Source organism: Trematomus bernacchii, unplaced genomic scaffold (assembly GCF_902827165.1).
Source record: "Trematomus bernacchii unplaced genomic scaffold, fTreBer1.1, whole genome shotgun sequence".
In the NCBI taxonomy this organism is placed as follows: Eukaryota; Metazoa; Chordata; class Actinopteri; order Perciformes; family Nototheniidae; genus Trematomus; species Trematomus bernacchii.
The window spans coordinates 11,285,782-11,308,540 of NW_022987648.1; the positions used below are offsets into that span (position 1 = coordinate 11,285,782).

Below are 22,759 nucleotides of genomic sequence, written 5' to 3' on the forward strand. Positions count from 1 at the left end.
GCATTGATAATACGGACACATTTTGAGTAAAGCTCCGATCGGCAGCAGGAGGCGCAGACTTTCCAGGAAAAATGACTGTTGTATTGCCACTAAAGGATTAGGCTGATGATAAAAGCCTTTTTTCCTAGTACTCTTTCCTCAACTACCCGCTTCCTATCTCTCATTTTTAAATGTCAACCCCAGTCTAATTCTATTTCTCTGCGAAGAGAGAGAATAGCATATCAAAGGCTTCTCAGAAAAAAGGCTTGAAGAGTGCGAGTGGAGTAATGAGTGAGATGGCTTGACATTTGATGAGATGAGTTGCTATTGGTTGAGTGTTTGAGTATCATGGTGTAAACAGCTTCTAAGAATAGTACTAAAGGGTTATCCTAAGGGTGAGGGGGGATTAGGGAAATCATGGAATCATCATGTCGAAGTCACATGCTTTCCTCGGCCTGTCTGACATATTGTTTGCTTTGGTGTTGCCAAAGATCAGGATTAAATATCATTATTTTTATATTTAGAATTGGTCTGTGTTGCTGGCATTACAGGTTGCATGAGAACTGGTGGACATTTTTTTCTCACTGTTTCTGTTAAGATAACAAATGGAGAAGAGTAATGCAGACCCCCAAAATGATTATAGGTGTATAATTGACCCATTTGTTTTTCCTTGCTACCTTCTTAATGAAAGATAAACAAAAAATGTTATTCAGAAATTAAGGCTGTATTTAAAGGTGGGGTAGGTAAGTTTGAGAAACCGGCTCGAGATCGCTAGAATTTGAAAATACACAACCGGAGAAAATCTGCCACTTCCTTATAGAGCCCCTCCTCCAACACACACGAACGCGCACATGACCAATGAAGGCACGAGATAAGCTTGTGCACAGATGGAAGGCTGACAGGCAGGTAGGCCATCCAGTTATTTTAGCCGGGCCGGCTAAAATGATTGGTCGTGCTTTTTACAGTACTACGGCTTCCACAGATGACATTTTTTTTATGGATTTTTTGTCAAAGCACTTAAGATATTCATTGCTATCGGGATGTTAAGAGCATTCCATGGAATATAACAAAAAGTGTATCTCGAGCCGGTTTCTCAAACTTACCTACCCAACCTTTAACAACAGCAAAAATAGATCACATTTTTTTTTTTACAGTCTTTCTTGCAGTGTAATATAATACTTATTATCCAGACTTTCAAATGCATTTGTTTTTAAATCTTACTATTTAAGAATCCAAGGTTAAATGGGGTTGATCATTGTTATACAAATGGCTAATTTGTAGGTCAAGTATTTCTTTAACACTCCACTGAGTTTGATAGACTATTTTTATATTATTATTATCGTGCTATTGTATAACTTCAAATGTATTATGGTCTTAGTCTACAATGTACATTGCGATCGAAATTATTTGCCTAAAATCCAATAATTTGTTCTTCTTGAATCTTTTACGTTGCCATGCACTCTACTGAATTACAAATGTGTTTTGATGTCCTTCCCTGTAAAACCTGTGGGTGTTTCTCAATCGCGAGTAAAGCTGCTTCAGAGCCACTATTTCAAGCATACTACGTCATCGAGTGCCACCGAAGTACTGTTCCAATCTCCAGCATACTTGGAAATCTACCGAGCCCGGCGTACTTCGTAGCGAGAAATTTCGAGGCTGCACATGTGTAGACTCCGCGGTCTTAAAATCCCCACAATGCTTTGCGCACGGACCAATTTCCCCAAATCTGTGGCGGAAAATGTAAGGCGGGGCCTCTCATATGACGCACACCTGCACACTTGCTAGCGTGTTCCACTCTTCGTTTTCCGAATGCCAGGAAGTATTCTTGCCTCGCTTCTGAAGCAAGATGCTCGGCAGACATGTGCTACCAAGCAAGCATACTCGCGATTGAGAAACACCCTCTATTATGGTGCATTCAGGCAAAAGCTAGATCTGCTTTCACTTGATTGGCCTCAAAGTGCTTAGAGCTGCGTAATTCCGTTCTTCTTTTTTGGAGTGTTGACACCCGACTCAGCAACTACTCAAGAAAATCCCAGTGACCTAATGGACACACTTTAAACTCTGACTTAGATTAATAAAGAGCACAGAGCAAGACTTTACAGAGAGACAATGCAGTACATTACTCATCTGTAAAAATGTATCAAAATATCATGTTTCCAACTAAATATTGATTTGATGGCGCTTTCATCAGAAAAAGGAGTGAAAAATGATGATCCTTAATACAGGTGTACAAATCTGTATTAAAATGTGTTTGTGTCGATGCCGGAGGTTACTGCAGATTTTCACATACATGCCCGGTTTTTTAAGATAAAGCTATTGAGATGCAAAAGAGCCGAGATCAGCTCCCCCACACACATGAATATGGATGCATCTAGTGTGTGTGTGTGAGAGAGCTGTTTGTTCTTTACGGTCTGCGGTGTCCAGGGAGCTTTTACACTCCAATGATGAGAGGCTGATTAAGTTGCTGCTTATTGATCCTACACACCGTTAAACACACATCTGCTGAGTGCGCTGCAGAAGGAATGTATACCATCCAGATAGATCTCAGGGGTCAACGCAAAAAACACGGACTCAATCGCCAGCTGGGGCCAAATGTCAAAGATTGATACTTATTTATTCATCTTACAACACCTCAACTAGTAGCTACAGAAATAGTTCAAGGTCTACACAAGGCCAACTTGGAAATTAACATCGCAAGTGCTTTTTAAATCAATACGACTTTTCCATTGAATTTTGGGATATTGCAAAAGATAAGATCTGGGGTAAAAGATAAAAAATAATGAGATTTATTGATCCCAAATTGAGAAATGTTTCCGTCACAGCAGCATGTTAAAACTAGAGAATGCAATTCCTGAAGAAATAGCTAGTGGGAATGCTTTATGCTGAAAAGCTGACGCTAAACTGCTATGCTGAAATGTAATGTGTAAGAAGAAAGTGAAGAATTTAGATTGAAATGATACATGAACACTGGGGGCTTGAATGTGTGATGAGTGAAGAAAAGAAAGTAAAAAGGCTTGGAAAAGCAGCAGAATATTTGAACTGCAAACTTTTGAACTAACTTGATGGCGAATGATCTGTCGCCATGGCAACGGCATTTGATGACACCCCATAATACGCTTAGATGCGTTGATGGCTGCATCGTTACCAAACCTGTGAAGTTTTGGGCCGTTTGGAACATTTTCACTGAAGTTATGAGAAAACCGTGTTTCATGGCGAGCATTGTGTTGCCATGGCAACGGCATTTGAAGAAACCCCATCATTGACGTAGAGCTGTTGAGGGCTGGACCGGTGATATACAAGCGAAGTTTGGGGGACGATCGGACCGTTTCCATTGGACTTACAGCGACATCGTGCTTCATGGTGAGTGGTCTGTTGCCATGGCAACGGCATTTGATGACACCCGTGATGATACGCGTGTAATTTTTGTGTACTTTCGGGTAGGGATGTCCCGATCACCTTTTTTTGCTCCCGATCCGATTCCGATCATTTGATTTTGACAATCTGCCGATACCGATTTTTCCCGATCCGATCTTTATGCAATGCATTAAGAGAAAAAAAAGGTAACAGATAACGGCTGGTCATCCAACGCGATGAATTCAGCTATCTTGGCTGTAATTTTTTTGGCCTTTTCACTGTTCTGGGGCAGTTTCTCTTTCCTTTTAAAAGTCTCTGAAAGTGTCGGTTGTTTCAGTGCCGTTATCTGAGTGGCCGCTGTGTACTCGTCGTGTTGTTGTTGGTGTTTGTATTAGATTGGTCGTGTTGAACGTAGCTCTGTTCTTTCCACCACGCGGAACCTCCTTCTTGCAAACATTGCATCTGGCTGTTACACTGCCTTCGCTTTCAATTTTATAATACTTCCAAACTCCTGACATTTTCTCTGTCCCGACTCCCGAGTCACCAGCTGAACGTAGCCTCTTGTTAGCTTACTGCTACTATTAGACACTGCGCCCTGCCCACTCTGTTGCCAGATTTGAGAGAAATAAGCAACCAGGTCTATGAAAACAAGCCCAAAAGAAGCAACACATACATGATGTTGTGTAATTTTAAACCAAAACTAAGGCCTCAGGATGACTTTAAGACGTGAACATGGTCATTTTTGTTTTGTAACATTAAATAAAATAATGAAAATATTTTATAAAAAAAAAAAAAAAAAAAAAAAAAAAGTTCCCGATCCCCGATTTTTTCCTCCCGATTCCGATCTTTTGAAAATCACGTGATCGGCTCCGATCCCCGATCACGTGATCGGATCGGGACATCTCTACTTTCGGGTTAATAATGTGGCCTTTTTGGCAGTTTAACTAAAGGTGTGCGGCTGCTGCTGTGAGGAAATATCAGCCTGAAATTACAATGGGTTTTAATGGAGACATGTTGAAAGTTTTTGTCACTTCATGCCCTCAAGAGGCATTTTGTTTAATTATTTTGCTTAATTATTTGTCATTTTTCAAGCTACGAGATGTTTTCCTACGTTTGTCATGAGGTTTCTGAGTGAAAGTATGAATGAACAGTTAGCAGTTGAAGTCGCATGAAGATTGTTCAAGTCTGAAGATTTTCTCCATTGACTTCAATGGTTAAAAATGTGATGTATTATGGGATGTATCTCTGGAATTATGAAAGTTATGAATAATACAAGTAATAGCCATCAATTCCCGACCGAGCTGAACGTTTTGATGTTTGAACGGAGTTTCTCCGATGTTGAATGCAGGAGGAGAAGAGGTGCAAAATTCCAGCGGAATAATAATAATTTTGTCCGTAGAATAACATATACCGTAATTTTCGCACTATAAAGCGCACCTGAATATAAGCCGCAGCAGCTAAATTGAATGATGTGTACATATATAAGCCGCACTGGACTATAAGCCGCAGGTGTTTTAATGTTTAATTACCATATCTAAGGGTTCGTGCACAGAGGGGATTGTCGGGAAAGAGATGGCTGTTTGAGGAAGCTCACATATATTAACATTTCAACAAACAAGTTGCATATTTGCATAATGTATTCAAGTGTTACCATTTAGTGCAATAGTAGCTACAGAACATGTACTGTGCTGTGTAAACTGTACTGTATCACATTTCATTTAGTTTCAGACACACAAACTTTTCAACTTTCAAATTTAGGAGAGGTTACGTCTTCTTTGTGTTATAAGATAGGACTGGCAGGGTCAGTCAAACCTGGTCGTTATCCCGCGGAGCTCCTGTCCCGGTCCCTTGTGCTCTCTCGGCCCGGTGTCTACAGGGTTACCCCGAGGACCCCCCGCAGCTAGCAACAGGCCTTCAAAACAATGTTAGAGGCGCTCCTGAAACAGCGTCAAAACGGGTATATTTCCCGGGCTTTAATATACGCTTTGTTTCACTCGTTTGTTGTTTTGTTCCTCCGTGTTTTCAGAGCAAGTCGTCGGAGCTGTAAAAATCCATAGATTAGCCGCACCGTTATATAAGCCGCAGGGTCGAAAAATGGGAAAAAAGTCGCGGCTTATAGTCCGAAAATTACGGTAGTTGGAATGCTGTATCAGCATTCCCACCAAACAAGGCATTGCACATAATGTGAAAAATAAAGAGTAGCAAATAAACAACCAAAAAAATATATAAAAGTTGACCGTGAAGAAGTCCAGTTAACAAAAGTGAAACATACATTTTACATTACATGTTTTGTTCAGCTGGAAAATGTCCACATATTAACATGTCATTGGTATGATGACGTTAACTAGTCAGATTTAGTCACTTGTTAGCAACTGCTGTTTTAAAAGCAGTTGCTAACTAGTGATTTAGCTTTAGACATCCACAAGTAGGATATATACTGATGCTTTTGATGTGGTAGAACAAAAGGTGAACATCTCTTAAGCTTGTGTTTCGAGGCGAGTGAACTCATTTCCGGGTTTTAGAACTGACATATTTCCTGTTGTTGAACAAATAAAACAAATATATCTTAGGCACCACAGGTCACCAAAAGTGTTGAAATGCTAAGGCTTTTCCAGGTTTTAGGACTCATTCCTGCACTCTATTGAGTGTAGAAAAAGGATGGGTCTATTTTTATACACCTTTGTTTATTAAGACAGAATACAAATGATCCCATTGGGTCACACCAGGCAAGTAGGGTATATACTTAAACATTTATGTCGTAAAACAAAACGTGAAAATCTCTTAAGCTTGTGTTAACCACAGCCCTTAGAGACAACAAGTGAACTCATTTCCGGGTTTAAGGACTCATTCCTGCATCAGCCTATAATTCACCTGATAATATTTCATTACAAACAGGTGTCAGGTGTAGATGTGGCTGGGTTGTTATACCCCTAGCTCATAGCAGTAAATGGCTCGCAGCAGGGGGTGTGTGCTCGGTGCAGAACACCTGGCCTCCCTGCTGGCGCGGCAGGAATGTGCCGGGTTGAGGTGGATGCGGGTGGAAATGTGCAGCGTGCTCAGAACACGACCCCTGCTAACATTTAAAGGTGCCCGCGTCAGCAGGAAAGGGAAAAAATCAGGGGGAATGTGCTGCTTTAATCAAACCTGCATCTCTGTTTCTCTGCCTGCTTGTTTTTCTCTGTGTGCATCCGTGTGTGTGTGTTACGTGGAAAAGAGGGCCTCTTGTTATATAAATGAGGGAACACTGTCCTACCTCTTTTGTGTCTCCAATCTGTGTTCAGTTTTGCTTTTTTGTTTGAAATGGCTTTACATTTCCCCCTACATTTCAAGGCCCATATGTTTAAACAATTCCTTCTGACAAATTGTCTTTGGAAAGCTGTTCCTGAGGGGTTTCATTAAAGCTTTGAATGCCTGTCTTTAAGGTATGAGTTCATGACTTCCACAAAAAAAAGGATTTTAGAGTATTATGGTCATATAAATGTAATTTATGAATCGCTGCCGCACTGCTCTGTTAATACATGTGCGTGGTTGCCCTTGGGTGTTTTTTGAAAGGTTAAACTCCCATAAATATGAATTAAAGAAGAATGTCTCGTTAGATAAAAACTTGTTGTGAATTTTTTTTATGTATTTGAACGTTCTGGAGTAAAAACATCTTTAAATCACACAATTTTGATAACAAAATTCACAATAACCTTATTGCAGCTTAATTTTTAAGTACCGGATTGAATCGTCTTGGAAAAATAAAAATAAAGACACATTTTAATGTTATGAATATATTTTCAAACTACTTGGTAGAGCCCTACTTTAATTTGATTAATGTATTTATTTTAAATCCATTAGTCAAAGTAAATGTGACTTTTATCTAATCTATATACTTCATTTATTAAAGTAGTGCAAAGACCCTTTAGGCAATACTTATATGTGAGCTGCTATTTAAATCAATGATTGAATCCGGTGTGTATTTCATGTTTGTGTGAATAGTCAGACTGCTTAACCAGCCTGTGAATGAATCATTTCATATATAAAAGTTGGATGTTACATAGACTACTGCTGCTGGTCAGGAAAGGCACGACAGGAAACGGATCTTAATCTGGTGGTTTATGTCCAGACGGATGTGTGGTAGTGCCAGATAAACGTCTGAATAACACCACAAAATAAACATCAATTCCATTTTTATTATTTGTTATATATTGGGTTAATAAGTGTACGGTGGGGTTTGCATTTGCAGTCTCAGCTGAAAGCAGGAAACCCTAACGTTGCGGGCTTTCTCCACCGCTGCCGCCACAGTGACATTTGTGCTATATGTAAATTCAAAACATCAAGTGAGCTTGTGCGTTTACATGCCCCGAGGACAAACCTGGGTGTGTGTTCTGTGGTTTCACAGCAGGTATGATCATAATGCTGTTGACGTAATCACACAAAGGTGTTTGTTTAGAGAAGGATTCCGCAGCGGGACTCTTTTTGTTTCTCGGATTATCTGTGAATATTAAGATTCAAGTGAGGCACTCGGCACATAAGTGGAAATATTACATTCCTGAGTGTTTTTATACCGAGCTGAATGTTGTCCTCTCGTAGATTGGGAACCACAAAACTGTAAGTCCTGTCATGTGAACCATGTAATGGAATATCCTCTGCTATTTTAGCAATTCTAGGAGCCGGGGGCTACTCATTTCTGTGGAAGTCACATTGATTAGAGGAATGTGCTTCTAGCCAAAGGGAGTTTCAACAAAGGTAGATACAGGGATTAGTGCTGCTGTCTCTCCCACAACGTCCACCTGTAGCCACTTGTAACCACTTTTTGTGCACTGGTAAATCACCTAAACATTTATAATGCACTGTTCAGTTATATACATAATCTGTGTTAGTCCTCATATCCACACTTTTTTATATTATTGCAGTATTTATTCTACTCTAAATTTCATTTTCAACTCTTTTCTTTTTTCTTGCAATTTACTCGCACCATTATTGGACTATTTTATGTATTTTCTTTTTATGTTAAATACCTAGGGTGGTGGTAGGAATGAGTCGTAAAACCCAGAAATTAGTCATCGTTTTACAACTTCCAGGTCACCGCGTTTGTCAGGTCAAAGTTTTTTGAACCAGGTGTTGGTGGTTAGACACCAGAATCAGGATCTGTGGTTAAGAAAAGCTGACAAGATTTTCACGTTTTAAGACATAACAGCTTTCAGTCGATTCCAAACACGTGAATGTCCTAAGCTTTTTTTGAACTTGTCATAGAAACGGTGGGTTAGCTAAATGCTAAATGAAACGACTAAACGTAAGCATGCACGTTAGCTGCATTGGCACAGCGGTGGTGACGCGTGATGTAGTTCCCGCATACAGTAGCCTTACGTTAGCTTTTTTTTAATGTTATCCTGCTCAACAAAACATGTAGGTATCACAAATGTGTGTTCACCACAGAGCTTGTTTTTTTTAGCATTATTCCAAAACATACAGTAATGGAGTTTTCCCATTGCCTTTAGCCCGTTGTGATACCAACTTCTGGGTAGGAAGTAGGGCTGTGCAATTAATCGTATTTTAATCTCGATTACGATTTTGGCTTGCAACGATTACGAAAACAACGTAATCGAAATAAAACGATTATTATTTTTATTAAAAAAAAAAAAAAATGTAATTTCTTTTTTTTTATTTAATTTTTTTTTGGTTTTTCTGTTGAATTATACTTAAAGTTCAGGGTAATCAACTGTTAAAAACATACTGTTCACATTTTTGTTTCAATAAATGGATGTTTTCAAAGTAAATGGATAATCGTTTTTAATAATCGTGATATCAATTATTGACCAAAATAATCGTGATTAGGATTTTTGCCATAATCGCACAGCCCTAGTAGGAAGGACGTCATAACTCCATCAATCTTTTGTATGTTGCATTGTCGGTGGAGCCTGAGACTTAACGTTTCCATTGACAAAACTACATTGTAGCTATTGTGCATATGCTTACAAACCATTGCTTTCCACTTTGGTTTTTTCCAACAGGGAGAAAATAGTAATTCAAGAATATTCTGCTCGCAATAGAAAGAATAACTCTGCAACAACAGGAAGTGTATGTTAGCAAGGTCAAAGGTACAGAGAGAGTGGGGGTAAAAGAAAGGTAAAAAATGGCGAAGAGAAATATATATTATGACACAACAAGCATGGTGATGGAAGAAAAACCATAGCTAGAGAATAAATGTGCAGGAAGACTTCTAGGATCAGATTAGAATAGAAAGGAGAGAAAGATAGAGGCTGATGAAGGCAGAGACAGAGTGGAGGAGAGGTGGAAGAGGATATTATGATTGTGAGATACATCTAGAGGAGATGACATTGAGCAGAATGAGCTGAAATGAGCCGCTGCTCTAAACGCCTGTCAGTCTCCATTATCTGCATCTCTGATTCAGGAGGAATCTCTGCGACAGGTGTTGGGTTTTTATGAATGGCTCTGTGTGTGTGTGTGTGTGTGTGTGTGGGTGTGGGTGTGGGTGTGTAAGTAAATGGCTTCTCCCTGCGCTGATGACTGTAATTTGCATAATGGCCTCACAGGCCATAATAACTGTTAAAGACAGGAGGAGATAAGAGGGAAAGACAAGGAAAAAGGGGAGCCATTATTAAAAAACATCTAGAAGGACTTCTCTCATGTTCTAATCCAGTCAAAATGACATCTGACAGCTGATTTAAAATCCTAGAATTTCAGAAGAATAGGGTTGGGTTCAAAACTGTGTAATTGTTCTGGGCGCATTATAGTACAGGCAGATATCCTTTTACATCCCTGGTTGTGTCGACCTTTTTACCCCGAGAAGTGTTTCCTTGTCAGGCACAGGTGTAACTAATAACTGAATTAGCCGCTGCACTGCACTGCTGGGCCTTCATTCATGTTATTAGTTCCACCTGGGCTTTTTTCTGCTATGACATGTTTAATGCTGTGTTTCAATGTGCATACCTTTGTACTTAGACTTGCTATTTTGAGTCCATAAGTGCATCCCAATACAAAGTATGGCTTAATGATGGTGCACTCATTACAGTATGGAACGTCCGGTCACCATTGTGCCATTGTGGCTACTTTGGTCAACACAGCCCTATAGAAATAACTTATACGTGTGTTTTTTTTTACTACCACTATTCTGGTGTCCAAGAAACCATTATTAATTTTATGCCTTATTTGAACAGTATGTAACGATTTGCTAATGTGAGCGATAGTGTCGGTAGCTAGCTAGATAAGCTACCTTTGGACAAGGGCAAGGCAGCCTTGTGTGGTTTGAGACAACTGGTCAATATTTGATTGTGTTCACAGTAAATGACATGGAAGTATACTTTGGAAAGTATCTGAATTGAGAATAAGTTTAAATATCTGATGTAAAGCAATAGGCCTGTACTAAAAAGTGTTTCATTTGGAAGCTTTATTGATTAGATTAGAAATCACATTCATTATTCATTATTTTCATTTTGCATGTCTTTTTAATTCTGTTTACACCTAGTATTTCTGCACGGTTTCAGATAAGATTAGGCTACACTAATATTATACGTAAATAAATCACATTTATATAACCAGAAATGTATTAATGTTGACGCAAAGTTATAGTAGTTAGAACAGTTGATAAAAAGATTCCTCATACATTTTAGGGTGAAAACTTCATAAAATACGACACAAAACAGTTAAAGCATCTTTTAAAAACCTTAATAATAATGCAAAAAAAAGGTTTAGGCCAATAAACTAACCAAAGATTAGTTGATCATTACAATGTTATGAACTTAGGTACAAATAAACATGAGACTAATACTTTACTGTAAGTACATTTCATGTTTTGGAAGGCATTTCTCCACTCCAACAGAATGTTGTAATCCATATCGCCCACCTCTAATCCTCTGACCTTAAGCCTACTGATTGACTCACCTAGTTTGACCCGTGCAGCATTCACTTATGTCATATTTGCTGTGGGTATATTATAGGGCTGCTCGATTATGGCAAAAATCATAATCTCGATTATTTGGGTCAATAATTGATATCACGATTATTAAAAACGATTATCCATTTACTTTGAAAACATCCATTTATTGAAAATAAATTGAACAGTATGTTTTTAACAGTTGATTACCCTGAAGTTTAAGTATAATTCAACTGAAAATAAATAAATAATAATAATAAAAAAATAATCGTTTTATTTCGATTACGTTGTTTTCGTAATCGTTGCAAGCCAAAATCGTAATTGCGATTTAAAATACGATTAATTGAGCAGCCCTAGTATATTATACTTGCCGTGGCCTCTGTAAATACCACAGCTCTGAACATCTATTGAGAATAACAATCTAAAGCTGTTTCTTATCAACCAGTTACCACCCTCACCAGCAAATAAAGAATTATTTTATTTTATTAATTTTTAGGGGGCTCGGTAACATAGGTTGCGCAAAAAATAAACCTTGGCTAACAAATCTTAATAGAGGATGACATCTTATTCTGTATAATACATTGGAATCTTGTACAAACTGTTCACTGACCAGAAAAATGAAAAAACATTTTTTTAGACCTTTTTATTTTCCTTTTCCAATGTAATTTACTAGCAAAACAAAGTTATTCTTGACATTAATTATAAAATAAGGCCATTGCTAAAGAACATTTAACAGAAATGGAAACAAGTAGCTGCAGTTTCACATAGGACATGCTGAGTGACGCACAACTTCCTTTTCTCTTATTGCACATTTTCTGCACAACAATTTATTTGAAATAGAGCATACAATGTCAAATATACTTTTGAAGTGTTCATCATTAATGTGCATGTTTATTTGAACATTTGTATCACACTCATGGGGCTGAAACCACAGAACGCTTATTTTTGCAGTCAAAGTGTCTTCAAAATGTTGTATCAAATAAGATGCAGTGTTTGGAGACACTAGCTTGAACGCCTACGTGTCTTGTTGTTGTTTAAAGTCTGTGGCTTTGGCTGTTTTTCAGCTTCAGCTCACAAAATAAATGAAGTTACTGCTTTCCCATTCACCGTCTTGGCACGTTTTTATTACGTTGAAATGATATAAAGGGCTGTGAGCAGGGGAGAACTGAATTGGATCGTCTCGTTTTTTCTAATCAATGCAGTCGGGCGGGCTGACTCAGGCTTTTCATTCATGCACTTGAAGAGGCTTATTCCATAACAGTTCAGTGCAGTTCAAGCAGAGGTTTGCAGACGTTTGCAACTTTGGATTTCAAAATTGTGATGAAAACTGACTTGACATTCTCCTCTCATAATAATCAGCACTATGGAGTTATTTACGCTAGCTCTTTTTAAAACTTGAACCACACTTTCTAAACCACTGAATGGAAATCGAGGCCAATGGAGGGAGTTGCTTGAAATCTAGCTTCAATTGATGATTAAAATGCAAGTTTGTAGTAATAACAGTAATGAAAATTGTTAGTCTTTTTAGATATAAGGCATATAATCTGTACACTTTCAGATACACTTTAAAGTGTTTGAAGTGTGAGAATCAAAGGATGTCCTGCTGTAAAATACAAATAGTTTTTATTTGACTGCTATTTCTGTCCAATGTAATCCATGTTATGTACCAAGACAAACATTTTCACTGCAAAACAATCATAAAAATCCAAACTTTCTAATTAATTCTCAGAAAAATCGACTTTCTTTTCTCTCTTCAGCAATCCGATTACAAGCTGCACTGTATGACTTTACCATGGGCCGGGACCACATATGGCTATCCCTAAAGGAGGTCAAGGGTCATTTACTGCCCACATTCCTTAAGCTGCAACTTCCCTGGCACTCCACCCCCCCCCACACACACATTTTAAATGCTTTGTTTGAATCTGTCAGTTACACACACGGACATGAAACAGCACTCTGTCTGCCGCTGTTGTTGCCCTACATAAAATAAGTAGAGTAAAAGAGATCATGGGGGGGGGGGTCGGATGTGGGAGGAGGAGGATGGTAGTCTGAGGGGGGGGAAAGGGTCCAATACCAAATATTGAAAGGGTGATGAAGTTTAATGAGTGGTATAGGGTCTATAGAGTCTTGATTTATTTTTGCAGGCCGACCCGGAAGTTAGCATAGCAATGGGTCCCTCATCAAAAAGTGATCGACTTTTTCAATTGGATTTTTGGAATATTGCACAAAACAAAATCTTTGCCACCTTTATGATACTTAGACGTTTCCTTCAGCATGATAATCTCTACATATAACACCACTTTATGATATTTGAAGCGTAATGCAATGTCGAGAAGTCAAAAGCTAACGTTAGCAGCTAAACACAAACTACATCAGTCATATGGCTGCTGGTCACCACCGCTAAGCTAAAGGCTGCTAGTGTTCAGCATGATGTTTTTTACTAGTCAGATTTGATAATGATAATAGTATAATATTTATGAATCGCTTTTCCCAATGCTCAAAGATTTAGTCACTTGTTAGCAACTGTAGTTTTTAAGACAGCGAAGTGACTTTTAAGATAAATGACTAAGCTTTAGACATCCACAAGTAGGGTATATAAAACTTCGAGACGAGGGAACCAAAAGTGGTCAAATGTTAACACGTTATGGGACTCATTCCTGCACTCTATTGAGGGACATGTAGAAAGAAGATGGGTCTTTTTGTTTCTTGCAGTCTAAGAACATGTATTGCCCTTCGTATCGAGCATACATCTATAGAATAAAAAACACAATATCACAGTATGGTGCCATATCAGGTTCTTCTACCATTCTGTGTATATTGCATGTTTCATTCATATGTTCTTATTTAAATATCATACGCAGAAAGACAGAAAGATCTACGAGGGCTTTAAAGTAGGTTTTTTCAATCATTTATTATCAGAGCTTACAGCAGTCACAAGCTGTCTCCGCACACACAATGGCACACATCTGTAATTGACCACCTGTTTGTCTGTGGCCTACTTTCCGCCGTATGAAACACTGCGGAGCGCTGATGTGTAATTCCTTTGGGATTCCTAACTCCTTGCCTCCTATTTCGATTGTTTTTAAGCACCACAAAGGGACAGAAAAGCCATACATAGCACATCTTTTGAAGAAATTGGGAGAATAAATAGAATTGTAAGGGGCAGATGAAGTTCATTCATTGTCCCATATTCGAACTGGGAACGGATGTTGCCTGCTTTGCACATTTTCCTTTGAAAATGGTGGAGTTCAGTTCAGTAGGTAAATGTTCGGAAAACTTTTGGAAAGTTTGTTTGTGTGTCCTGATTTAGGGAGCCATACACAACCTGATTTGGATGTTAGATAACCTGTGTACGTGTTTCTGTTTTTACGTATTTTAGTTTGTTCCAGTGGATGTGTTCATATATACGTAGGGCGTGTATTCCTGTGTACAGACGGGAAGGCTCCAGAACCGTCTGTGTTTGCAATAAGCTCAGAGCAGGCCACCACAGAGGGGTCAACACACACACACACACACACACACACACACACACACACACACACACACACACACACACACACACACACACACTCCTGACTGTTTGTAAGCTCTGCTGACTACAGGAAGCAATAATGGTAGCGTGCTTCCGGAGTTCCGGAGGCTTCTCTCAGGGGAGCGCGGCTGCCCTGTCCAGCTCAGCAGAGCATAACTGAAAAGAAACACAGCAGAGCAGAAAATGATGGAACATGGAGAATAGAATGGATGCGGAATAGGAAATGATACAATAGAATAGGATAGGGGATGCTGTAGAGCAGGACAGAACCAAAAATAATACAGAAAAACAGGGAGGCTAAATTAAGAAACAATGACATTAGGATGTAGACGAGTAGAGCTAACAATAGATTACACTAAAACAGATTAAATAGCTGGGCAAAACGTAATATAATTTAACGTTAGCTTGTATTGACTAGATTATTGCATGTATTTGCTGCAGCATTACACAACAAACAAGCCTTGGCTATTTTCAATCAAATATCACAATAGACTTCACTGAAAGGGACATTTGATTTGATACTTTTGGTCACGATTTGATTAGAAATGATTCTCGATTTAAAACAATTCCCGATTCAGAACATAGGGAGGCCAATATCAGAATCAACCCAGTACGTTGTCTGCTAAATAAAGACAGTGAGGCAAATTATGGCATGAAAGCTGTTTTAACGTGTTCATAAGATTAGAGAGTTTTCATATTTGAAATAGGTATCGCTCCTGATTGCAATAATGTAAAAAAGAATGGCAAATTTTAGCCAAAAAGTTAACAAAAAATTATTGTATTTCTCAATTCAGTTCAATTTCAAGGTAAACGGACACATCTAAATGCTTCCCGTTACATAAATACAATTGTCAGGCTTCGGCTGGCTTCCTTTCTATTTTCTTGGACGCCGGACAATTTCAAATACAAACTGTACAATAAATAATACTGTAAAACCGGTATTTTGTGTAATGTTTTAACAAAACACACACTTTCGAGAGATGGGAATAGGACAAAAACATCCAAGGAAAACATAAAGAATAGTTAGCAGTGAGTAACCTAATCTATCCATCAATGATCATGCCAATGTTTCTTTTGTAAGAAACAAGAACGTATTATCTATTTAAGGAAAGTTGCAAATGGATTAGAATCCAAGAAATTTGACAAATATTTAGTATATGTACAGACACTCCTTGATACAAGTGCATTCAAATGATGCTTATATGCAGGTTTTTTCAGATTTCAGATCATTATAAGTCCCCTATATAGGTCTAATGAGGGGAACATTGTGATTTAATGGTTGCACACTACAGGGATGATCCAGTACAGTCAGCAGTCTTTAAATTGTCTTTAGCCGGATGAAGAGAGAGATGTTAGGACAGGAAGAGAGCGGGGAATGTGAGGCAGCCTGTGGAGAGAGAGTCTGTGTGTCAGACCTCATCATCTATGTATCCTGTAGCCTGTAGGAGCACACTGAGAGCCTGTGACACAACACATCTTTCCTTCTTTCCTTCTTTCCTTCTTTCCTTCCTTCCTTCCTTCCTTCCTTCCTTCCTTCCTTCCTTCCTTCCTTCCTTCCTTCTGCATGGTGTGATCTCTGTGCTCATCTCGCCGTTCGCTCTGTTTCCCAGGCTGACAGTTCTGCGGCTGGCATCACTGTGCAAATATCGGTATGCAAGTGTGGCTGATTGTGTGTGTGTCTGTGTGTGCATGTGTGTGTGTGGTTGCTCTGTTGGCAGACTGTAGAATTGATCTCACCACGCCTGGTTGGATATTACCTGCTAGCTGTCATCAAGCCCACAGCAAGTGTGTCGGGTGTTAAAGCAAAAAGAAACGCTGGTACTCAAACTTTTTTGTCAGTCACATGACGTTGTTGGGCCAATAAAAACCTTTTCCCTTCACCTATACTTTGAGCTGCTTGATAAAATTGACTATTAAAGGAGAGGTGTCATGGCCATTTCCACTGATCATAATTCCATTGTTGAGGTCTACTAAAATAGATTTATACTGTGCATTTTTCCAAACTCACATTAGTTTCGCATACAGCATCTCTGTCAAGTGTGTGTATTCAGCAGTATTCACTCTCTCCACTAAACGGCTCGTTGTAGCTCCAATAGCTCCAGCCCCCACCCTCCCTGTGAGCCCAGTGTGTTCTGATTGGTCGGGACGTTGTGAATCGCGCTGAGCTCCGTGGAGGTGTGGTTTCCTTGTTTAGGATACATAGCGAAACACAGCCAAACTCATCCTGAGCACACACAAACTCACAACCGAAGTAAAAACAATAAGTGTGGCTTGATATTGAGTAAGAAAAAGGTTGATATACGCTGTGAGAATGGGTCTGCAGAGAGAATTTCGCCGCAATCCCAACTGTCTGTTATCAGCCTGCAGCCAGGGAGGAGAAATCTGCAGAGCTGCCTTCACTGAGTGTGTGTGTGTGTGTGTGTGTGTGTGTGTGAGGAAGTCCGTCAATCAGCGGGGGCTTAACGTAACGGCTCCACGGACGTAACGTAACGGCTCCACGGATTGGTCCATTTGGTTCCGGGTACCGCATGACCGTATCGCGTCATAGCTCTGGGCGTGGCTACTGGGTATCCACACGTCACAATGCCCAGGAAGAACATGAGAAAGTTCCAACGAGGCGTTTTGGGGAGGTCTTTTCTGTGTTAGAGTTTTACTCCCTACAGGGTGTACTTTGAGGGTTTTTGACTCTGCAGACCGTTTACATGCATAAAAACCTTCATAACACACAAGGGGACGGGTAATAACCGGAAAAGCATGACACCTCTCCTTTAAGACTTGTTGGATACACAATTTGTTGCCAGTAAGTGTCATGCAGGATCTGTTTGCACAGTGACCCACCAATCACAATTATCTTTGATCAATTTATCAGGAAACCAAAGCAGGCCGTGCTTGTCGTCAACCTGAACATGAACCTTAAAGGTCCCATGACATGGCCATTTCTACTGATCATAATTCCATTGTTGAGGTCTACTAGAATAGATTTACATTGTTCAATGTTCCAAAATCACATTGGTGTCTCATACAGCATCTCTGTATAGTATGTGTATTCACTCTCTGTCCTAAACGGCTTGTTGGAGCTCCTGCCCCCCCCTCCCTATGAGCCCACTGTGCTATGATTGGGTCAGCTCGCCCACTCTGTTCTGATGAGGCCACCACCGTTACAGCGGAACATCAGTGATTATGTGTTACAATGGCGTTTGTTAGCAACCAGAAAATGACACCAGTAATGACAAACATATGAGAATGCTGCGTGGGGTCTGGGTGACGTGTTGGCGGGACGTTGCGAGGCTCGCTGCTCCGCCCTTTGAGGCTCGAGGAGCGGACAGTGTGAGCTGGATTACTGGTATCGTTTCCTGGTTGCTGCGTGGGGTCTGCGAGACAGCGAGACACCGCGGAACTCAGCCTGAGCACAATGTGAGTGTGTGTGTGTGCGGAGATCCGCGGAGCCGCGGCTGAAAAAAGATAAGGGTGAGTGTGTGTGTGTGTACGTCACTATGACCGTTACGTCACTATACTCGGGAAGAAAAAAATTGAAACAGAAAAATCTCCAACGAGGCGTTCTGGGGCAGCATAGACAGGTTTTTTCTGTGTTAGAGTTTTACTCGCTACAGGGTGTACTTTGAGGGTTTGTGACTTTGCAGACCGTTTACATGCATAAAAAGCTACATAACACACAAGGGGACGGGTAATAACCGGAAAAGCATGTCATGGGACCTTTAACCTGTTAAGCCCGGGGGCGGGGGGCTCCCGCAACATCTTGCAAGAAACAGCGTCTGAGGGCTTCTTAACATTTAACAAACTATGAATGTGTCATACCCACTTAACGGGAAGAAACTCAGCTACCTGACGATATGAACCATTTTTACCGAAACAAAAGAAAAGTCTAACGCAGAGCCTCTGAATTAGCCCTGAGTGAAAAACATGTAACGCACTTAGCACAGAACTCACGGTATAAATACTTTATTACTTATCGGATCTGCACAAGACTACAAGATATCAGATTAAAGAAGAGATTCCACAGATTCTAGCGGTATAAGTATCATCACTGTGCGACCAAAACTCGCGGCAGCTCAGGCAAACCCAGACAACACACAACGTAGCTTTACTGAGCCAAAACGGCAAACATGTCTTACCTTTGCTGTTTTCTGATCAAAAGTTGTGTTCAATGGCATTAAAACGATAAAAACGCTGCTGAAGGTTAATCCAATGTGTCTGTGTCACTTTGAAATGATTACTGATAATCCATCATTCCATTTTTCTCAAAACCCCTCAAAAACTAAGATTTCATATTAGCTGCTATGATAGCTACAACCCAGCTTCCGGTTTTGGGCAAACTGCGTGCACATCACTCTCACTCCTCAATGGAAATGTTTAGATGGATTTAGGAACTTCCCTTCGATTCTATTGGCTCTAACGGTTCAAAAGAGGTGTCAATCATCAAAATCGACCGAGGGGGAAAGTAATGATTTCTTTTTTGGACGGACACTATAATTTACATTTTTTTACTATGTTCAATCTGAACTTACTTTAAAATAATTTAAATTCTGTATGAATGTGGGCAACTGTCGCTGACTTGCGCAATAACTGCTTTGAGGGGTGGCAATAAACTAGGGAAGCATTATGATAAAACAGTTATTTTCCATTTACAGATATCCATCATGGTTGCCCCACGTTTCCCTCACATCATATGACCCTACTTTAGCAGTGCTTGAGATTGCCCCTTGTTAAATTGTTGAGTGAGAAACAACATAAGATGCAGTCACACAGGGCATATTAAATCCACCTGTTGTTGGTGTAAGTAGAGCGTCAATGTGTGTAGGTGACGGGGCAGGCTGCTGTCAGTGGCCTCAGCCATACATTCATTCATATGTGCGTGTGTACGTCCACAGTGTGCACACCATCTGCCAGTGGTCCTAGGGGTTTGTGTTGATGTGTAGTGACAAGCCGCTCAGACACGCAGTGGGCCCTCCATATATACTATACACACACACAAATACGCTCACACAGAGCCATCGTTACAAATACAGCAGCTCCTGATGACGGGGCCGTGACCCTTGTGGGGTTATAATGTCTCCTGTCAAGACAGATCACCAAAGAATTAAAAAAGAAGAAGCAGGAGGCGGACAGGAAGGGCACACATCCCACTGCAGCGACATATGTTACCCAACAATATACTGAAAACACTGCTGCAAGTACAGAAAAACAAAAAGAGCTGGCATGGGGGGGGTCTTACATCATGGAGCTTTTTGTCACAATGTGTTTCCTCAGCTTGTTTCATGAAATAAATTGGATCTTAGTTTAGACTTTAGCATACCAGTATTGATCATAACACAATCAAAATGTAATATGAATAATAACTGAACATAAATTATTTTTAAGGAATAGGAACATTTTCAGAAGTATGTTTATTGGTTTACTTGCTGAGAGTTTTATGAGAAGATAGATACCACTCGCATGTCTGTAGGCTAAATTGGAAGCTAGCACCAATAGCCTCTTAGCTTAGCTTAGCATAAATATTGGAAAAGGGTGGAAACAGCTGGCCAGCAGTCACAAAATGTGCTTACCAGCTAGGGCTGTGCGATTATGGCAAAAATCATAATCACGATTATTTGGGTCAATAATTGATATCACGATTATTAAATAAGATTATTCATTGACTTTGAAAAAATCCATTTATTGAACTTTAAAACGAATACAAATAATAATTTGAACAGTATCTTTTTAACTGTTGATTACCCTGAACGTATAATTCAACTGAAAAACCAATACAAAAATAAATGATACATTTAAATAAATAATATCAAAATAATAAATACCAATAAACAAGATCAACAAATATTTTGGAGCGCACTTCCACAAGCTACTAAACATATGTAAATATGATGAATACAAATAAATGAGACCAAAATTAATTAGATCAAATATGTTGCAGTGCACTGTCTCAACCTACAGTAGCAAAGCAAAATAATTGTTTTTTTCGATTATGTTGTTTTCGTAATTGTGGCAGGCCAAAATCCTAATTGCGATTCAAATACGATTAATTGCACAGCCCTACTACCAGCACCCTTACAACTCACTTATAAATGGTTTGTACCTTGTAACCCATACCAAAAAAAAGGAATAAATAATAATTGGTTTACAAAAAATTACATGAAATGCTAATACCTAGCATACTGTATGCCAATACGAATACAACTTTACAAATCCCACTGGAAATCTTAGTTTATGTCACATCCATTGACTTTTGGATAAACAAGACGTTATTATTATTAATTCTTATGTTGCAGAATGAAGATATACTGCAAGTATAAGAGGCCATTTTTATTTATCTGTGTAAACTTGGATTTGAGCCACATGCGAGCAGTTACAATCTGCCAGACAAGGAAAGCAGTCAGATGTGGTCTCTGTAATAAAGGGGGCTTTGGTTTGTTGTAAATGGAGCAGCTTCAGTTATTGTTATCTATTCCCACTGATGAGCAGAAAAGCAGAATCAGCCACTGTTTCACTGCCATTGTGTAACATCATCAAAATAGTATCGTATCAAACAATGCAACTGACACGACCCAAAATCAATTTTTCTTTTGTTTTTACTAACTTATCACTTGCAAAATTCCCTTTTTATTAAAACAATCACATGTTGACATAATGACACATGGAGGATTGAAACATTTCTAGCTCTTTTCCAAAGATTTTTTTCCTCATTTCATTTTATAGTAGCTTTTGAGTGATTTAGTGCTGTTCTGCTATACAGTTTCCACGTCCCCTGGTAGGGAATCTGCTGCTTGCCTACTCATTGACATTCTTTTCTCATGAAGCAGTCGCTCTTTGCTGCTTGTACAGGCTTGCCTCGCTGTGTGGCTGCCTTCTCTAAGGCAGTGGGTAGACAAATACATCATGGCGTTCTGTACATTGGCTTATTGTGTTCTTTGGAGACAGATTTTTCCGGCTTTAGCTCACCTAAGTGGGCTTATTGTATGTAAACATTACAATGACTGGTACAATGATGCTTTATTTGTAGTCTTTTTTCCTGTTTGACCTCTTGCTTCTCTCACTCATCAGTCCTCTTGTGTGTTTGGTTGTTTGCAGACCCTGGTAGGAGCGTGATGAGCGCGCGCTTCCACTTGCCTGCTGGCAGATCCTACAATGTCCGGGCGTCGGAGCTGGAGCGAGACAGGCAGCACACACAGGTTGTGTGCAACATACTGCTGCTGGACAACACCGTCCAGGCGTTCAAAGTCTGCGTAAGTACCGCTCTCCGAAAGCATCCTACTTTTAGGTTTTAACAAACAGAATTTCAAAAGATATGGCATAAGAATACAAGAATACATTTGTTATCTACAGGGACTTCAAAAAAGCAAATATACCTGCAAGTTTCTCACTGATTTTGTATCTTTATGGTTTATTGCTCTTACTGAAGGTCACTTTGGACAAAAATCGTCAACTTAATAACATCTAATGTAATATAATGACGTCTTTTTAAACTGTGACACACCCCTTCCCAAACATGAACTGCTTAAGTAATCCGGCATACTTTTAATAATGTCAATTTACCAAAAATGTTCACAAATATAGGCAAAAAAAAACAAATGGCTCATGTAACCCATAGCTGACCTGCTCCATGGCAACATTACACTTCCTGTCTACATCCCCAAAAGCCCCCCAATGATGTGCTGGGTTTAGAGCATAATTATGCCCCAGATCCAGGTAATAATACATAGAATAGCACTCAGACATTCTCCAAGGCCCATGGTGCATTCACATTCTTCTTAGATAGTGCCATTTCAGAAGTAGGGAAGTCATTCTTCCAACTAAAGTGTAGTCATGAGCTTTAAGTCGTAAAAAGAAGACATGTAGAACTCAGTGTAAAAGATCATTTGGATGTTCAATAAGTGATAAATGAGTGAGCCTAAAATAATCATCAATTACCATACCTGAAACCCACAAACTGAAAAGACTAGAAATGAAATCATGAGTGATTGCTCCCCTCCTCCCTCTCACAACCTCCACATCTCCCA

General features: G+C 39.5%; 1 protein-coding gene across 4 annotated transcripts in view; it reads left to right on the plus strand.

Moving 5' to 3' along the window:
• Nucleotides 1-22,759, plus strand: part of ptpn4a (protein tyrosine phosphatase non-receptor type 4a) — an 88,571-nt gene that overhangs the window by 15,852 nt on the left and 49,960 nt on the right. For all 4 annotated transcript variants that reach the window (XM_034134600.1, XM_034134602.1, XM_034134601.1 and 1 more), the window contains exon 2: nucleotides 21,831-21,985. In XM_034134600.1, the coding sequence (XP_033990491.1) occupies nucleotides 21,848-21,985 (138 nt within the window). In that variant the 5' untranslated portion in view covers nucleotides 21,831-21,847. The remainder of the gene's footprint in view (nucleotides 1-21,830; nucleotides 21,986-22,759) is intronic.